The sequence below is a fragment of the Coregonus lavaretus genome (genome assembly GCF_964263955.1).
Source record: "Coregonus lavaretus genome assembly, chromosome: 20".
NCBI classification, from domain to species: domain Eukaryota; kingdom Metazoa; phylum Chordata; class Actinopteri; order Salmoniformes; family Salmonidae; genus Coregonus; species Coregonus lavaretus.
Window position 1 is genome coordinate 40,700,979 of NC_140007.1, and position 15,144 is coordinate 40,716,122.

A 15,144-nucleotide genomic window follows, 5' to 3' on the forward strand; every position below is an offset into this window, starting at 1 on the left:
TCTTCACACAGTCCTCTACTGCTAAAGGGAAGACTAGGTTCTGCATCCCAAATGGCAGCCTATTCCCTAAATAGTGCACTACCTATGGACCCTATGGGCCCAAAAGTAGTGTGCTTGATAAGGAATAGGGTGCCATTTGGGGCACATCATTCCTTTACTTTACCTCTCATTTTCTCTCCTCTCCTGTCCTCTCTTCTCCATCTTCCTGGCTATAGTTCTAGTACTCCCCTCCTCCTCACCCCAGGTCAATTCGTGACAGTTCAATAATGTCAAACTATGCTTGGAATGTAAAGCTAATGCCTCAGCAAGAAGTAGTCTGACTGAGTATAGCCTTCATGAAACGGCTGATTCTACTGACATCAGTTGTTTTTTCCCTTCTTCCATTGGTTGTCCCTCTCACTGTTTGGCTGTTCTTGCATCTGTTTGTCTGGCCGTCTGGCCGGTGTAGAGCAGGCGTGATCAATCAGAGACACAAACACACACACACATACACACACACACACACAGAAGAACAGCACTAGCTAGTCAGCCAGAGAACAGAGTAACAGAGAGGAACAGGCATTCCACTCTCCCAATGTTCCATGGGAGGCTGCAGATGAACAGCATACTATTCTGTGATTCCAAACCTACCCAACCCCCTACTGCTTTCACCTCTCTCCACACCACTGTCCAGTGTCCATTCTCTCCCTCCTTCCTCCCACTCTCTTCCCACAGCATTGTCCAGTGTCCATTATCTCTCCCCCCCCTCTCTCTTCCAACAGCATTGTCCGGTGTCCATTCTCTCCCTCCCTCTTCCCCCTCTCTCTCCACACCGCTGTCCAGCATTCTCCTCCTCCCTCTCCCCCCTTTTCTGTCCAGCCGACCACTGCTCTGTTTTGGAGCGATGGTGTGTGTTGGTGGGGGTTGTGGGTGTGGGGGTTGGTTGGGGGTGAAGGGGTGGCAGTGAAACATGCAGCAGGGAGATAACAATAGGTCCTCTGGGGATGATGCAGATGCTGGTGCAGGGAGTAGTGGTATGGCCTTATCACTATCATCACCATTACACTACTAGCACAGACACAACACTACTAACACAGACACAACACTACTAACACAGACATAACACTACTAACACAGACACAACACTACTAAGACAGACACAACACTACTAACACAGACCACAACACTACTAACACAGACACAACACTACATACACAGACACAACACTACTAACACAGACACAACACTACTAACACAGACCACACCACTACTAACACAGCCACACCACTACTAACACAGACCACACCACTACTAACACAGACACACCACTACTAACACAGACCACACCACTACTAACACAGCCCACACCACTAATAATATAATAAAAATAATATGCCATTTAGCAGACGCTTTTATCCAAAGCGACTTACAGTCATGCGTGCATACATTTTTGTGTATGGGTGGTCCCGGGGATCGAACCCACTACCTTGGCGTTACAAGCGCCGTGCTCTACCAGCTGAGCTACAGAGGACCACCCATACTACTAACACAGACACAACACTACTAACACAGCCCACACCACTACTAACACAGACACACCACTACTAACACAGACACAACACTACTAACACAGCCCACACCACTACTAACACAGTACCACTACACTCTTAGAAAAAAGGCTTCCAAAAGGGTTCTTCGGATGTCCCCAAAGGAGAACCGTTTTTGGTTCCAGGTAGAACCCTTTTGGGTTCCATGTTGAAACCTCTGTAGAAAGGGTTCTACATGGAACCTAAAAGGGTTTTTTAAAGGATTCTCCTATGGGGACAGCCGAAGAACCCTTTAAGGATCTAGATACCACCTTTTTTTCTAAGAGTGTACTAACACAGTCCGCACCACTACTAACACATTCAATTCCTCCTGGCCCCATTTCATTTCGCTCTACCTCGAACACACAACATTTATTAGTTGATGAAAAGCGCTATACAAATAAAGTGATTATTATTATTATTATTATTATTATTATTATGTGGTGCCTCCTCTCCTCTGCCCCAAATGGCACCCTATTCCTTATCAAGCACACTACTTTTGGGCCCATAGGGTCCATAGGTAGTGCACTATATAGGGAATAGGCTGCCATTTGGGATGCAGACCTAGTCTTCCCTTTAGCAGTAGAGAACTGTGTGATGATTCATTAATCATTCTTCTGTCTGTCTGTATGACTGTGAGGCTGGAGACTGGTCTCTTATTGCCATTTAAACCTTGTATATCCACTGACTGGTGACTCTCTCTCTCTCTCTCTCTCTCTCTCTCTCTCTCTGTAATATGAGCTCCTTCTGCTGCCATGCATGACGGTAACACTAAAATCCATACCACTACCAGCACGAGAAACAGGAGAAAGGCATTCCCACTAACGGCCTCTCTGTCTCTGTGAGGAGGAGGGGATGAGAGGAGTTCAGACCATGTCTCACTGTGGAAACAGAAGTAGCAAAGAGGAAAACAAGAAAACAGGCTGAGGAAAAAGAGAGGTTTGAAAAAAGGAGTGTTGAAAGGCCTCAGACCTTCATCACCTCTCTAACCATAAAACCTCAGGCTACTCGCAATCTGAAAAGACATGAGCGTGCTCATTAGTAAAAGGTTTCTATTGCAATAGAGATCTTATGTCAATGAGACTAACCTGGATAATTAAAGGTTAAATAAATAGTAATTCCCTGTATGAATCATATGTGCTATATTATTTCTTACAGATGTAGGATCTTTTTTAAATTTATTTTTAAATTTAACCTTTATTTAACCAGGTAAGCCTGTTGAGAACAAGTTCTCAGTTACAACTGCGACTTTGAGCCAGTTTGCTAAATTTGCACAATGAGCACTTGTTGTCTTTCAAATACATTGTTACAGCTGTTGGTTAGCTAGCTAGCAAATTCTTGCCATATTAGCATAGACGTGACATCAGTCCAAACACCTCAAAACAAGACATGGTATCAAGAACAAGATAAAACTAGCTGAAACGAGCCACCTACGATTCCCCACATGGCAGCTTCTTGTCATTGTTGCTAGCTATCTGGCCATCCAGAATCACAACACACTGCGTGCGCATTGTTTTCGTGATGTTGTCAGCTAACCCGTCTATAATTAATGGACATTTATGTAGGGGTTGATACATTTTTCGTAAGTGGAAATTACAAACTTCAGAAGCCTTTTTAAACCTCAAATGCACTACACGTTTTAAATTTCCTGCATTACAGGAAAGTTTTCCTGCAACAGGGTGATCAAATTAAGATCCTACATCTGTATGATCATACAGTCTCTGATCTGTTTTCTCTGTGTCTGTCTCCTCCAGGCTTCTATAAGATGCACCAGAAACCACTGTCTTAAGCATGAACCACATCGAGAATCTCAACTGCCGATAGATTGCCGATAGGTACTTATCACAGTGGGAGGCCGTTCCTTCTCTTGCTAGAACAAAAGCGGTACCTGCTGCGTGCCGACCCGGTAGCAACGAACCTACTGATTCAACTTGTAAAATCACAATGCTTATCAGTGGCCAACAACTTGACTTTGAGCCAATCAGAGAGAACGACCCCCAAGTGTGGGAGCCAACAAAAATTATCCGTACATCCACGGATGAGCCAGTCACACTTGATATGCAATGTAGGCTAAGGGATGGTAGCTAGCTAAGTGCACAGACGCAATGCACACAAAACACTAAATACTTTTAACAAGCTAGCTGTTCACTGTAGTATTGACATTGTAATTAAATCACAATGGATTAGCTAGTTTCCATCAAACAGCTGCCTGTGTTAGCTGCCGAGTTAGTGCAGTGTCCTTAGCTAGCTAGCTATGTTGTGCTAGCTAGCTAATATGCTAACTAGCTAGATAAACATTTGGCTATGGGCTGTCACTGGCAGTATGGGATTATGGGCAGTGAATTAAATTGTTTTTTGTCATCTTGCTAGATAGTTATCTAGCTGTTGCCATCTGGCTAGTATCAACAAGGGCTTTCTACAAAATAGCAACATTAGCGCAGATAGCTTGGAATCTAGACCATAAGCAAGACGCACAGATATGCATTGCCAAACAACGCTACTGCCACCTTCTGGTTTGGAATATTTTAACAAGGCTGAGTGGCTGACAACTTCCAAGGTCTTTGCTGTGTGAACACAAAAGACATTGACAGCCGACACTCTGTTCAGAGGTGCTAAGTACTGTCAGCAGGCAAACGTTTGACAATCCTACTGGTGTGTCTGAGTTTTAAGGCAGCACCATACAGTATATAACTTGGTGTCTCTCTGTCTGTGTCCTCTCCTCCAGGCCTGTATAAGATGCACTGGAACCCGGAGAATGCCCAGTCCCTCAGCCAGTGGCCTGAGCAGCACCTGGATGTGTCCTCCACCACCTCCTCACCGGCCCACAAGTCTGAGCTTTACGCTGCTGGCCGCACCCACGGCCGAGGAGGCTCCGCCCACAGCTATGCCTGGGCCAATGACGACATCTCGGCCCTCACCGCCTCCAACCTGCTGAAGAGCTATGCAGAGAAGTATTGTGATGTTCTAGACTCGCCATACGACCGTCCACCGGGGCCCGCTGTAGGGGCCTACCCAGAGCCAGGGACCTTCGGGGGCCTCAATGGCCTCAAGACTGAGCTGGAACCCTGGCCCCTGAGCCACCGCGTGGAGGGGCTCTACCCCGGGTCCCTGGATGGTCTGTCGGGCCCCAAGGCCGGGGCCACATCAGCAGGGCCCCCAGGGGCCAGCAATATGTCGGGGGTCAACAGTAACCTCTCAGACTCTGGTTATAGTGGTAGCAGCTCCTGCTCTGGCTCTCACTCCGGTGACTACAACCGCCCCAGCTACAACGATACCTACCTCTCGTCTGGCTACTGCCCCCAGCCCCCCTCATCACTTCCCCCCGCCTCCCTCCACCACCCCCCCCAGCCCACACCCACCCTGGTGCCCAGCTACTCCCTCTCCACCCCGGTCTACAACTACACCCCCAGCAGCTACCCCCACCAGCCCAGCCTGGGCCCCACCTACAGCCACCCCTCTGCGGGGTACTTACCCCCGGGGCTGGCCGCCCCCACTCCCCTCCCCTCCCGGCCCACCGTGGTTGGGGGTAGATACGGCTACCAGGAGTCCGGAGGTGGGTTGAAGAGGAAGGCGTTTGAGATGTCATTGGACGAGGAGGAGGATGGCTCTAGATACAGGAAGTATACAGGCTACGACCCAGTGAAGCCCAGAGGAGGGGACTCTCTCTCTCCCTACAGAGTGGGAGATAAAGAAAACAGTGGCTTCACCACGGGCAGCACAGATCCCCAGGCCTTCAAGCCCAGTAAACCCTCCTCCCAGCCCCTCGTGTCCCCTCCGTACAGGGTGGCTGTAGCAGGGGAGTACAGCCCACCAGCAGGGATGACTGGGGAGAACGTAGGAGGAGGAGGGGAGTCAGAGAACCAGGGCTTCTCCCAGCAGCAGCACCGCTCCTCCCTGGCCCACAACCATAAAAGCCCCTCCCTGCATGGCCAGGGCCAGCCTTGGTCTGGACCAGGGGAGTCGGGCAGCCTGAAGAGCCCAGACCCCAGGCTTCTAGATCTAGTCAACGGAGAGGTGCTGGACTGTAGCCCGGCCCTGCTATGGGGGGACCTGGTTGGGCTGACCCACGTCAAGGCTGCCCTGGAGGAGGAGCTGCTGTGGCCCTGTCTTAGGCCCAGCCCCGCTGTCCGCCCCCCAGCCACCATTCTGTTATTCGGCCCCCAGGGAGGCGGGAAGACCACCCTGGCACGCTCCATGGCCTCCCAGCTTGGGGCCTCCTTCTATAGGCTCAGTGGGGCCATGTTAGCCTCTAAAGGCAAGGCAGAGGCTGAGGGGATCCTGGGGGCCACACTGCAGGTGGCGGGGGCGAGGCAGCTCTCCGTGGTGCTGCTCAGTGAGGTGGAAGCTATGGAGGAGGAGGGGCTGAAGCAGGTGTTGCTATCTGCCCTGGAGAAGACCCAGATGGAGTTAGGGTCGGCGGGAGGAGCCCCTGGGCTGGTGATCATGGTGTGTGCCACCGGCAGGCCAGACCTGCTCCAGGATGCTGTGCATCGGAGCTTCGCCAAGAGCTACCACGTGGGCCTGCCTGACGCTTTTTACACAAAGCTGAGTTGAGCGCAACATGCATCTCGAGTTAGTTAGGATTCCATCCAAAGATCCTGATTATTCGTGATCCAGGACATAAATCAGTAATGTGTTGTCAAGGTGATGTCATCCAAGGTGATGGATAATCAGGGTCCTGTTCATGAGGCACCAAACGAAAGAAAACATACAGAAACAGGGAAGGAACCACCTGGATTTGTTTAATAAGAAACACTTATTTTCGATTTCCATTGCAAAACAGACTGAAACGGGGCAGAACTACCTGGACTCGTCCAACAAAGAATGCACATTTTTGTTTTCCGTTGCAAAACTTTTAAAAATGTTTGCCCTAATGAACAGGACCCAGGGTTGATTTGGGAGATCCCCCCATTGACTGACTGCTACTCTCAGGACCTTATTTATTACCAGTCCACTCCTGTGGTGTTTTAGATTTAATTACCTTATTTTGCATAATTATTGGTCATTTGGTGTGTGAAAAGGGCATAGGCTCTATTTGAACAACTATATCTTTTTTTTAACCAAACATCATCAACAGTACCTCATCATGTCTTATCATTATGGGTTATTAACTTAAAACATAGCTTCTCACCAAAATCATGACATCATGACAATTACTGTAAGCTAACTTTTATAAAAACGTTGAAATGGAACATATTGGTCATGAGACTGGGTTGTAGTTGATTATAAACTGGGTGGTTCGAGCCCTGAATGCTGATTGACTGAAAGCGTGAGACTGTATACCACGGGTATGACAAACATTAATTTTACTGTTCTAATTACGTTTATAACCAGTTTATAATAGCAATAAGGCACCTCAGGGGTTTGTGGTATACTGTATGGCCAATATACCATGGCTAAGGGCTGTATCCAGGCACTCCGTGTTGCGTCGTACTTAAGAACAGCCCTTAGCCGTGGTATATTGGTCATATACCACACCCCCTTGGGCCTTATTGCTTTAATATACAACACTATAATTCAAATACATAAACATAATGTCCACACATTTATTTGAATGGTGATTTATCACACATTCCTCATTCACCCGTTCCTGAGAATGTTGCTTTAATACAGCCGTATAACACAGACAGGCACAGCAAGGCAAGATGGCGGCTCCTTGGATGTTGCTTTAATACAGCCGTATAACACACACAGGCACAGCAAGGCAAGATGGCGGCTCCTTGGATGTTGCTTTAATACAGCCGTATAACACAGACAGGCACAGCAAGGCAAGATGGCGGCTCCTTGGATGTTGCTTTAATACAGCTGTATAACACAGACAGGCACAGCAAGGCAAGATGGCGGCTCCTTGGATGTTGCTTTAATACAGCCGTATAACACAGACAGGCACAGCCAGGCAAGATGGCGGCTCCTTGGATGTTGCTTTAATACAGCCGTATAACACAGACAGGCACAGCAAGGCAAGATGGCGGCTCCTTGGATGTTGCTTTAATACAGCTGTATAACACAGACAGGCACAGCAAGGCAAGATGGCGGCTCCTTGGATGTTGCTTTAATACAGCCGTATAACACAGACAGGCACAGCAAGGCAAGATGGCGGCTCCTTGGATGTTGCTTTAATACAGCCGTATACACACATAACACAGACAGGCACAGCAAGGCAAGATGGCGGTAGTCTTGTTTGAAATGCTCAGGAAAAATGTATTTACCTCAGACATTTGTAATAAAGAATGTATGTATGTAATCTTCGGGTCTTGGTGGAGAGAGTAGAGAAGGAGAGAAAGAGGAGGAAGAATAAGAGAAGAGCCCTAACAGAAGCTGTCTGTGCATATACCTTGGGGGAGAAACTTGAAAATGCTACAAAGAGTAACATTGAATGTAATTCAGGTATTTCACAGGATGTTTGACGCCATAAAATCAATGTTTTTATTATTATATATGAATATAAATACTTTTTTTTACATTTTTAATGTAGATTTTTTTGGGTGGAATGATGGTTGTGTTTATGAATTGATATGTAGAGCACAGAAAATATTCATTTTTTGTTGGACAAACTGTTTACAAATCAACCCAAAGCATTGTGTTTACATGTACTGTTCACAAATGAATGTTATATGCAGATTGTATTGTAATAGATGCAAATCTTCATTGAAAGATATAAAGAAAAGGTGCACATTTATGTATACTTATATTTCAAACCTGGACACAGACAAGATATAACATTTACATTTAAGTCATTTAGCAGACGCTCTTATCCAGAGCGACTTACAAATTGATGCATTCAACTTAGGATAGCCAGTGGAACAACCACTCTTTTTTTCTTCTTTTTTTTTCCTTCTTTTTTTAAATGAGGGGGAGGGGGGGGGGGTAGAAGGATTACTGTTATACTATTCCGGGTATTCCTTAAAGAATAGAAAGTGTCTCCGGAAGGTGGTCAGTGACTCCGCTGTCCTGGCGTCGTGGGGGAGCTTGTTCCACCATTGGGGTGCCAGAGCAGCGAATAGCTTTGACTGGGCTGAGCGGGAACTGTGCTTCCGTAGAGGTAGGGGGGCTAGCAGGCCAGAGGTGGATGAACGTAGTGCCCTCGTTTGGGTGTAGGGTCTGATCAGAGCCTGAAGGTAAGGAGGTGCCGTTCCCCTCACAGCTCCGTAGGCAAGCACCATGGTTTTGTAGTAGATGCGAGCTTCAACTGGAAGCCAGTGGAGTGTGCGGAGGAGCGGGGTGACATGAGAGAACTTGGGAAGGTTGAACACCAGACGGGCTACAGCGTTCTGGATAAGTAGTAGGGGTTTAATGGCACAGGCAGGGAGCCCAGCCAACAGCGAGTTGCAGTAATCCAGATGGGAGATGACAAGTGCCTGGATTAGGACCTGTGCCACTTTCTGTGTAAGGTAGGGTCATACTCTGCGAATGTTGTAGAGCATGAACCTGCAGGATCGGGTCACCGCTTTGATGTTAGCGGAGAACGGGCAGGGTGTTGTCCAGGGTCTTTGCACTCTGGGAGGAGGACACAATGGAGTTGTCAACCATGATGGCGAGATCATGGAGCAGGCAGTCCTTCCCCGGGAGGAAGAGCAGCTCCGTCTTGCCGAGGTTCAGCTTGAGGTGGTGATCCGACATCCACACTGATATGTCTGCCAGACATGCAGAGATGCGATTCGCCACCTGGTTATCAGAAGGGGGAAAGGAGAAATGTAATTGTGTGTCGTCTGCATAGGAATGATAGGAGAGATCATGTGAGGATATGACAGAGCCAAGTGACTTGGTGTATAAAGAGAATAGGAGAGGGCCTAGAACTGAGCCCTGGGGGACACCAGTGGTGAGAGCACGTGGTGCGGAGACAGATTCTCACCACGCCACCTGGTAGGAGCGACTTGTCAGGTAGGACGCAATCCAAGAGTGAACAGCGCCGGAGATGCCCAACTCGGAGAGGGTGGAGAGGAGGATCTGATGGTTCACAGTATCAAAGGCAGCAGATAGGTCTAGAAGGATAAGAGCAGAGGAGAGAGAGTTAGCTTTAGCAGTGCGGAGAGCCTCTGTGACACAGAGAAGAGCAGTCTCAGTTGAATGACCAGTCTTGAAACCTGACTTGTTTGGATCAAGAAGGTCATTCTGAGAGAGATAGCAGGAGAGTTGGCTAGAGATGGCAAGCTCAAGAGTTTTGGAGAGAAAAGAAAGACGGGATACTGGTCTGTAGTTGTTGACATCGGAGGGATCGAGTGTAGGTTTTTTGAGGAGGGGTGCAACTCTCGCTCTCTTGAAGACGGAAGGGACATAGCCAGCGTTCAAGGATGAGTTGATGAGCGAGGTGAGGTAAGGGAGAAGGTCTCCGGAAATGGTCTGGAGAAGAGAGGAGGGGATAGGGTCAAGCGGGCAGGTTGTTGGGCGGCCGGCCGTCACAAGTCGCAAGATTTCATCTGGAGAGAGAGGGGAGAAAGAAGTCAAAGCATAGAGTAGGGCAGTGTGAGCAGGACCAGCGGTGTCATTTGACTTAATAAATGAGGATCGGATGTCGTCAACCTTCTTTTCAAAATGGTTGACGAAGTCATCCACAGAGAGGGAGGAGCGAGGGGGAGGAGGAGGAGGATTTAGCAGGGAGGAGAAGGTGGCAAAGAGCTTCCTAGGGTTAGAGGCAGAGGCTTGACATTTAGAGTGGTAGAAAGTGGCTATAGCAGCAGAAACAGAGGAAGAAAATGTAAAGAGGAGGGAGTGAAAAGATGACAGGTCTGCAGGGAGTCTAGTTTTCCTCCATTTTCGCTCGGCTTCCCGGAGCCCTGTTCTGTGAGCTCGCAATGAGTCGTCAAGCCACGGAGAGGAGGGGAGGACCAAGCCGGCCGGGAGGATAGGGGACATAGAGTCAAAAGATGCAGAAAGGGAGGAGAGGAGGGTTGAGGAGGCAGAATCAGGAGATCGGAGGGAGAAGGATTTAGCAGAGGGAAGAGATGATAGGATGGAAGAGGAGAGAGTAGCGGGAGAGAGAGAGCGAAGGTTGCGACGGCACATTACCATCTGAGTAGGGGCAGAGTGAGTAGTGTTGGAGGAGAGCGAGAGAGAAAAGGATACAAAGTAGTGGTCGGCGACTTGGAGGGGAGTTGCAGTGAGATTAGTAGAAGAACAGCATCTAGTAAAGATGAGGTCAAGTGTATTGCCTGCCTTGTGAATAGGGGGGGACGGTGAGAGGGTGAGGTCAAAAGAGGAAAGGAGTGGAAAGAAGGAGGCAGAGAGAAATGAGTCAAAGGCAGACGTAGGGAGGTTAAAGTCACCCAGAACTGTGAGGGGTGAGCCATCCTCAGGAAAGGAACTTATCAAGGCGTCAAGCTCATTGATGAACTCTCCAAGGGAACCTGGAGGGCGATAAATGATAAGGATGTTAAGCTTGAATGGGCTAGTGACTGTGACAGCATGGAATTGAAATGAGGAGATAGACAGATGGGTCAGGGGGAAAATAGAGAATGTCCACTTGGGAGAGATGAGGATTCCTGTTCCACCGCCGCGCTGACCAGATGCTCTCGGGGTATGCGAGAACACATGATCAGACGAGGAAAGAGCAGTAGGAGTAGCAGTGTTTTCAGTGGTAATCCATGTTTCCGTCAGCGCCAAGAAGTCGAGGGACTGGAGGGTATCATAGGCTGAGATGAACTGTGCCTTGTTGGCCACAGAATGGCAGTTCCAGAGGCTGCCTGAGACCTGGAACTCCACGTTGGTCATGCGCGCAGGGACCACCAGATTAGAGTGGCAGCAGCCACGCGGTGTGAAGCGTTTGTATGGCCTGTGCAGAGAGGAGAGAACAGGGATAGACAGACACATAGTTGACAGGCTACAGAAAAGGCTACAATAATGCAAAAGAGATCGGAATAAAATAATTAAACATCTGGGGAAGCGAGAGAGCGGGGCCTCCCTCACTTACCTTTCACTGAAACACTCAAATATAACTCTCCCAACTTCCACTTTAGAAATTATAATTGTTGTAAACTACAGCGGTTCAATGTTTTCTAGGAATAGACTCTAACTTAGTTTATTCAGCTAGCTAACTTGAAATAACAGAAGAAAATAGAAAATGGACAAGGACCTAAAGATGATGTCTAACAATAACAATATATTGTTAATCAGTATTATGCTTTATGTACAATACAATACTAGATATAACATGTAGACAATCCAGAGGAAAACATATTCACAGGGTTGTGCTATCGCTGCCACTCTGTTTAACAACAGCCTGGGGAAAGGGTTGTGCTATCGCTGCCACTCTGTTTAACAACAGCCTGGGGAAAGGGTTGTGCTATTGCTACTACTCTGTTTAACAACAGCCTGGGGAAAGGGTTGTGCTATCGCTGCCACTCTGTTTAACAACAGCCCGGAAAAATGTGGTCATTCAGTTCAGCTGCAGGCACTGACGTGATGTCATGACTGGAGGCACACTGGAGGATGAAGTAATGCTCTCTCTCTCTCTCTAATATATATTATGGTAGTATCGCCCTCCCCGCTCCCTCCTTCTTTTGGAGTGGCATTGCTCTGATTGTATGTATCACCGCTCTGGCCTCCCAGAGTCCTCAGTACAGCTGGTGTCTTCAGTCATGCCATACAGCCGGGTCAAACACACTAACCCCAGGGTTCAGGCACATATTGATCACTTCGTCTCATAGTACACAACTTTTGACTAGGGCCCTGGTCAAAAGTAGTGCACTATATAGGGAATAGGGTGCCATGGGCCACATGATAGGTCTAAGAAACTAAAAAATACACATCTTTAAACTAAGCAGGAGAACTCAGCCTTAGGGAGGTACTGAGAGATGGGTTTAAATATGTAATCATTTATATGTAATTACATTAAGATACATAATTGATAATAATCATTACAGGCTGTTATAATTAGCTTTCAGATAGAGGTGTTGCATATCAGGCAGGGCCTGGGGCTTGAGGCCAACTGTCGCAGTTTAAAACAGAGGTAATGAGAGTTTAGTTCATGAATAGCAGCCTATGTCTATACTATCATTAGTCAATGTGATTCGCTAAACATCTTTCATCCATTTCACCAAGCTCAGATTCCCCAAAATGTCCATGTTTGTCAAACGTGTAGATTTAGAAGAACGTACTTATTTTGTAAATGTTTCTGTCAGTTGTTGTTGTTTTGTTGTTTTTAGTTTATGGATTACCTCGCTAAACATATATGTTACTGCTTGATGCATCAGTCCAAGATAATTAGCAGGAATGGCTCAGATCATTAGAAGGTATTGATGATTAGGTGAGGTAGCCCTTTTCAAGTGAAGTCCAATGACCTCACAATGTCTGACTGATTTCTTGGGAAAAGACCTGTGCAACTTGATGATAAACTGATTATTTTACATTTTAGTCATTTAGCAGACGCTCTTATCCAGAGCGACTTACAGTTAGTGAGTGCATACATTTTTCATACTGGCCCCCCGTGGGAAACGAACCCACAACCCTGACGTTGCAAGCGCCATGCTCTACCAACTGAGCTACAGGAGGCTATTATCACAGAATAGTCACCCAATATGAATAAATAGTCATAGGATAGTCACTAAACAGTCTCAGATTGAACATAAATACTGAGAGAGAAAGCCCTGTCCTGAATTGATCTGGGATAACGCCATAATGCCAAAGTTTCAAATGACATTCCTACTCATGGAGAAAATGTTTCACCAATGCAGCAGCAGGTTAGGATTTTGTGTTCATGTCACTGAAGTCCATCATGTCCACAATACACGTTTGTGTAATCAGTGTTTTGTCTTCATAAAGCTAATGAGGAAATGAAAAATACGAAAACAGTTTGTCCAACAAAATAGGCTTTTGTTAGCTGTTTTTAATCTATTATTACAGTGACTTTGTTTTTGGTTCTTGTACATTTTCTGTAACCATTTCTACCTCATTTTGCAACATATTGTACATGAAAGTATTGATTTCATGTTTGTTTTTTTATGTCTGTTTTCAAACTGATAACAATGTTTTTGAACTGTAATAATGGTCTACCTCAGAAAATACTATGTTAAGAGAAGATTATCACACACTAATAAACAGAAATGTGTCAATATTGGACTGTGGCATTGTCAGTCTTTTTTTAATGAATTTTTGTAGGATATTACAACTGTCACGACTTCGGCCGAGGCTGCCTCCCCTCCTTTTTCGGGCAGGCTTCGGCGTTCGTCGTCATCGGCTTACTAACCACTGCCGCCCCAATCATCATCACAATTGTCTTGTCTTGTCAATCACACACACCTGGTTCCTATCCCCTAATTAGTCAGTGTATAAGTGTTCCCTCTGCCCCCTTGTCCTTGTGGGTGATTGTTATTTGTGAGAGTAGTGTAGCTCGGTGGAGCTACTCGTAACATATTGTTGCCAGGGTAGATTTTCCCCTGTGCCTATGTATTGTTGGATATCCGTTACAGTGTATTTGCCAGGGTGATAGTTTCCCCTGTGCCTGTTTCGTTGATCGCTATTTGAGCGCATTTGTGTGTCTACGAAGGAATAAACTCTGTATTCAGTGATTACCCTCCTGCGCCTGACTCCTTTCCATCACACTCATCACAGAATCACCCAACTGCTATGGAGTCAGCTGGAGAAGGAGGAGGACTGCGGGAGTTTGCTCGCCTCTTTCGGGTGGTCTTCGATCACCCGTCCGAGGGTCGAGAGGCGGGCGAGTGGCTGGTCCACCTGAGGCAGGGGACGAGGTCCGTGCAGGACTTTGTGTTGGAGTTTCGGACGCTGGCAGCGGGGTCTGGGTGGAACGAGCGGGCCCTGATCGACCATTTCCGGTGCCATCTGCGGGAGGACGTCCGACGGGAGCTAGCCTGCCGGGTCACCATGTTGTCCTTCAATAAACTGGTGGACATGGCCATTCATTTGGACAACCTGCTGGCAGCCAGAGGACGTCCTGGTAGGGGTCTGCCCCTTTCCACCCCGGACGACTCGGGTCCCGAGCCAATGGAGCTGGGTGGAGCCGCCGGCCGAGAGAGCGGAGGAGGACAGCGACAGTGCCACTCTGGTGGCACGAAGGGACAGTACACCACATGTCGTAGTCAACATTCTTTTGGGCCTGGAGGTGGCAGGCAGGGCACTCACGCATCACCCCAGGTATCGAACACCCACACTTGTTCAGAGCCCTTTGCTGCGCACTGTACCCTACCTATCCACTTTTGCGATGACATGGTAGTTCCCCAGTGTAAGGCGCTAGTCGATTCAGGCGCAGCTGGGATATTTATGGACAGGGCATTCGCACGCCGTCAAGGCATTTCATTGGTTCCCCTATCCATTCCACTCCCCATCAGAGCACTCGATAGTCGACCATTAGGGTCCGGGTTTGTTACGGAAGTCACTATACCAGTCACCATGATCACCCAGGAGACACATTATGAGCAGGTTAATTTTTCGATTATTGAGTCTCCTGCTTTCCCTGTGGAAAGTGTTTAGCACTCCACAACCCCACCTTCTCATGGCCGCAGAGGGTTCTCACGGGGTGGTCGCGAGAGTGTCAGGGTAGGTGTCTAGATGTTTCTGTTGGTGCAACCACGGTGGAAAGTCCAGACTGTACCTCCACCGTGCGCATTCCCCCCGAATACCTCAA

The 15,144-nt window shown here is 47.7% G+C and overlaps 1 protein-coding gene across 1 annotated transcript in view; it reads left to right on the forward strand.

Moving 5' to 3' along the window:
- Positions 1-6,119, forward strand: part of LOC311148167 (fidgetin-like protein 2) — a gene marked incomplete at both ends in the record, with an annotated part of 61,435 nt that extends 55,316 nt beyond the window's left edge. Inside the window, one exon of the mRNA XM_084185055.1 lies at positions 4,291-6,119. Coding sequence (XP_084041181.1) covers positions 4,291-6,119 — 1,829 coding nt within the window. The remainder of the gene's footprint in view (positions 1-4,290) is intronic.
- Between the last annotated feature and the right edge of the window lie 9,025 nt (positions 6,120-15,144).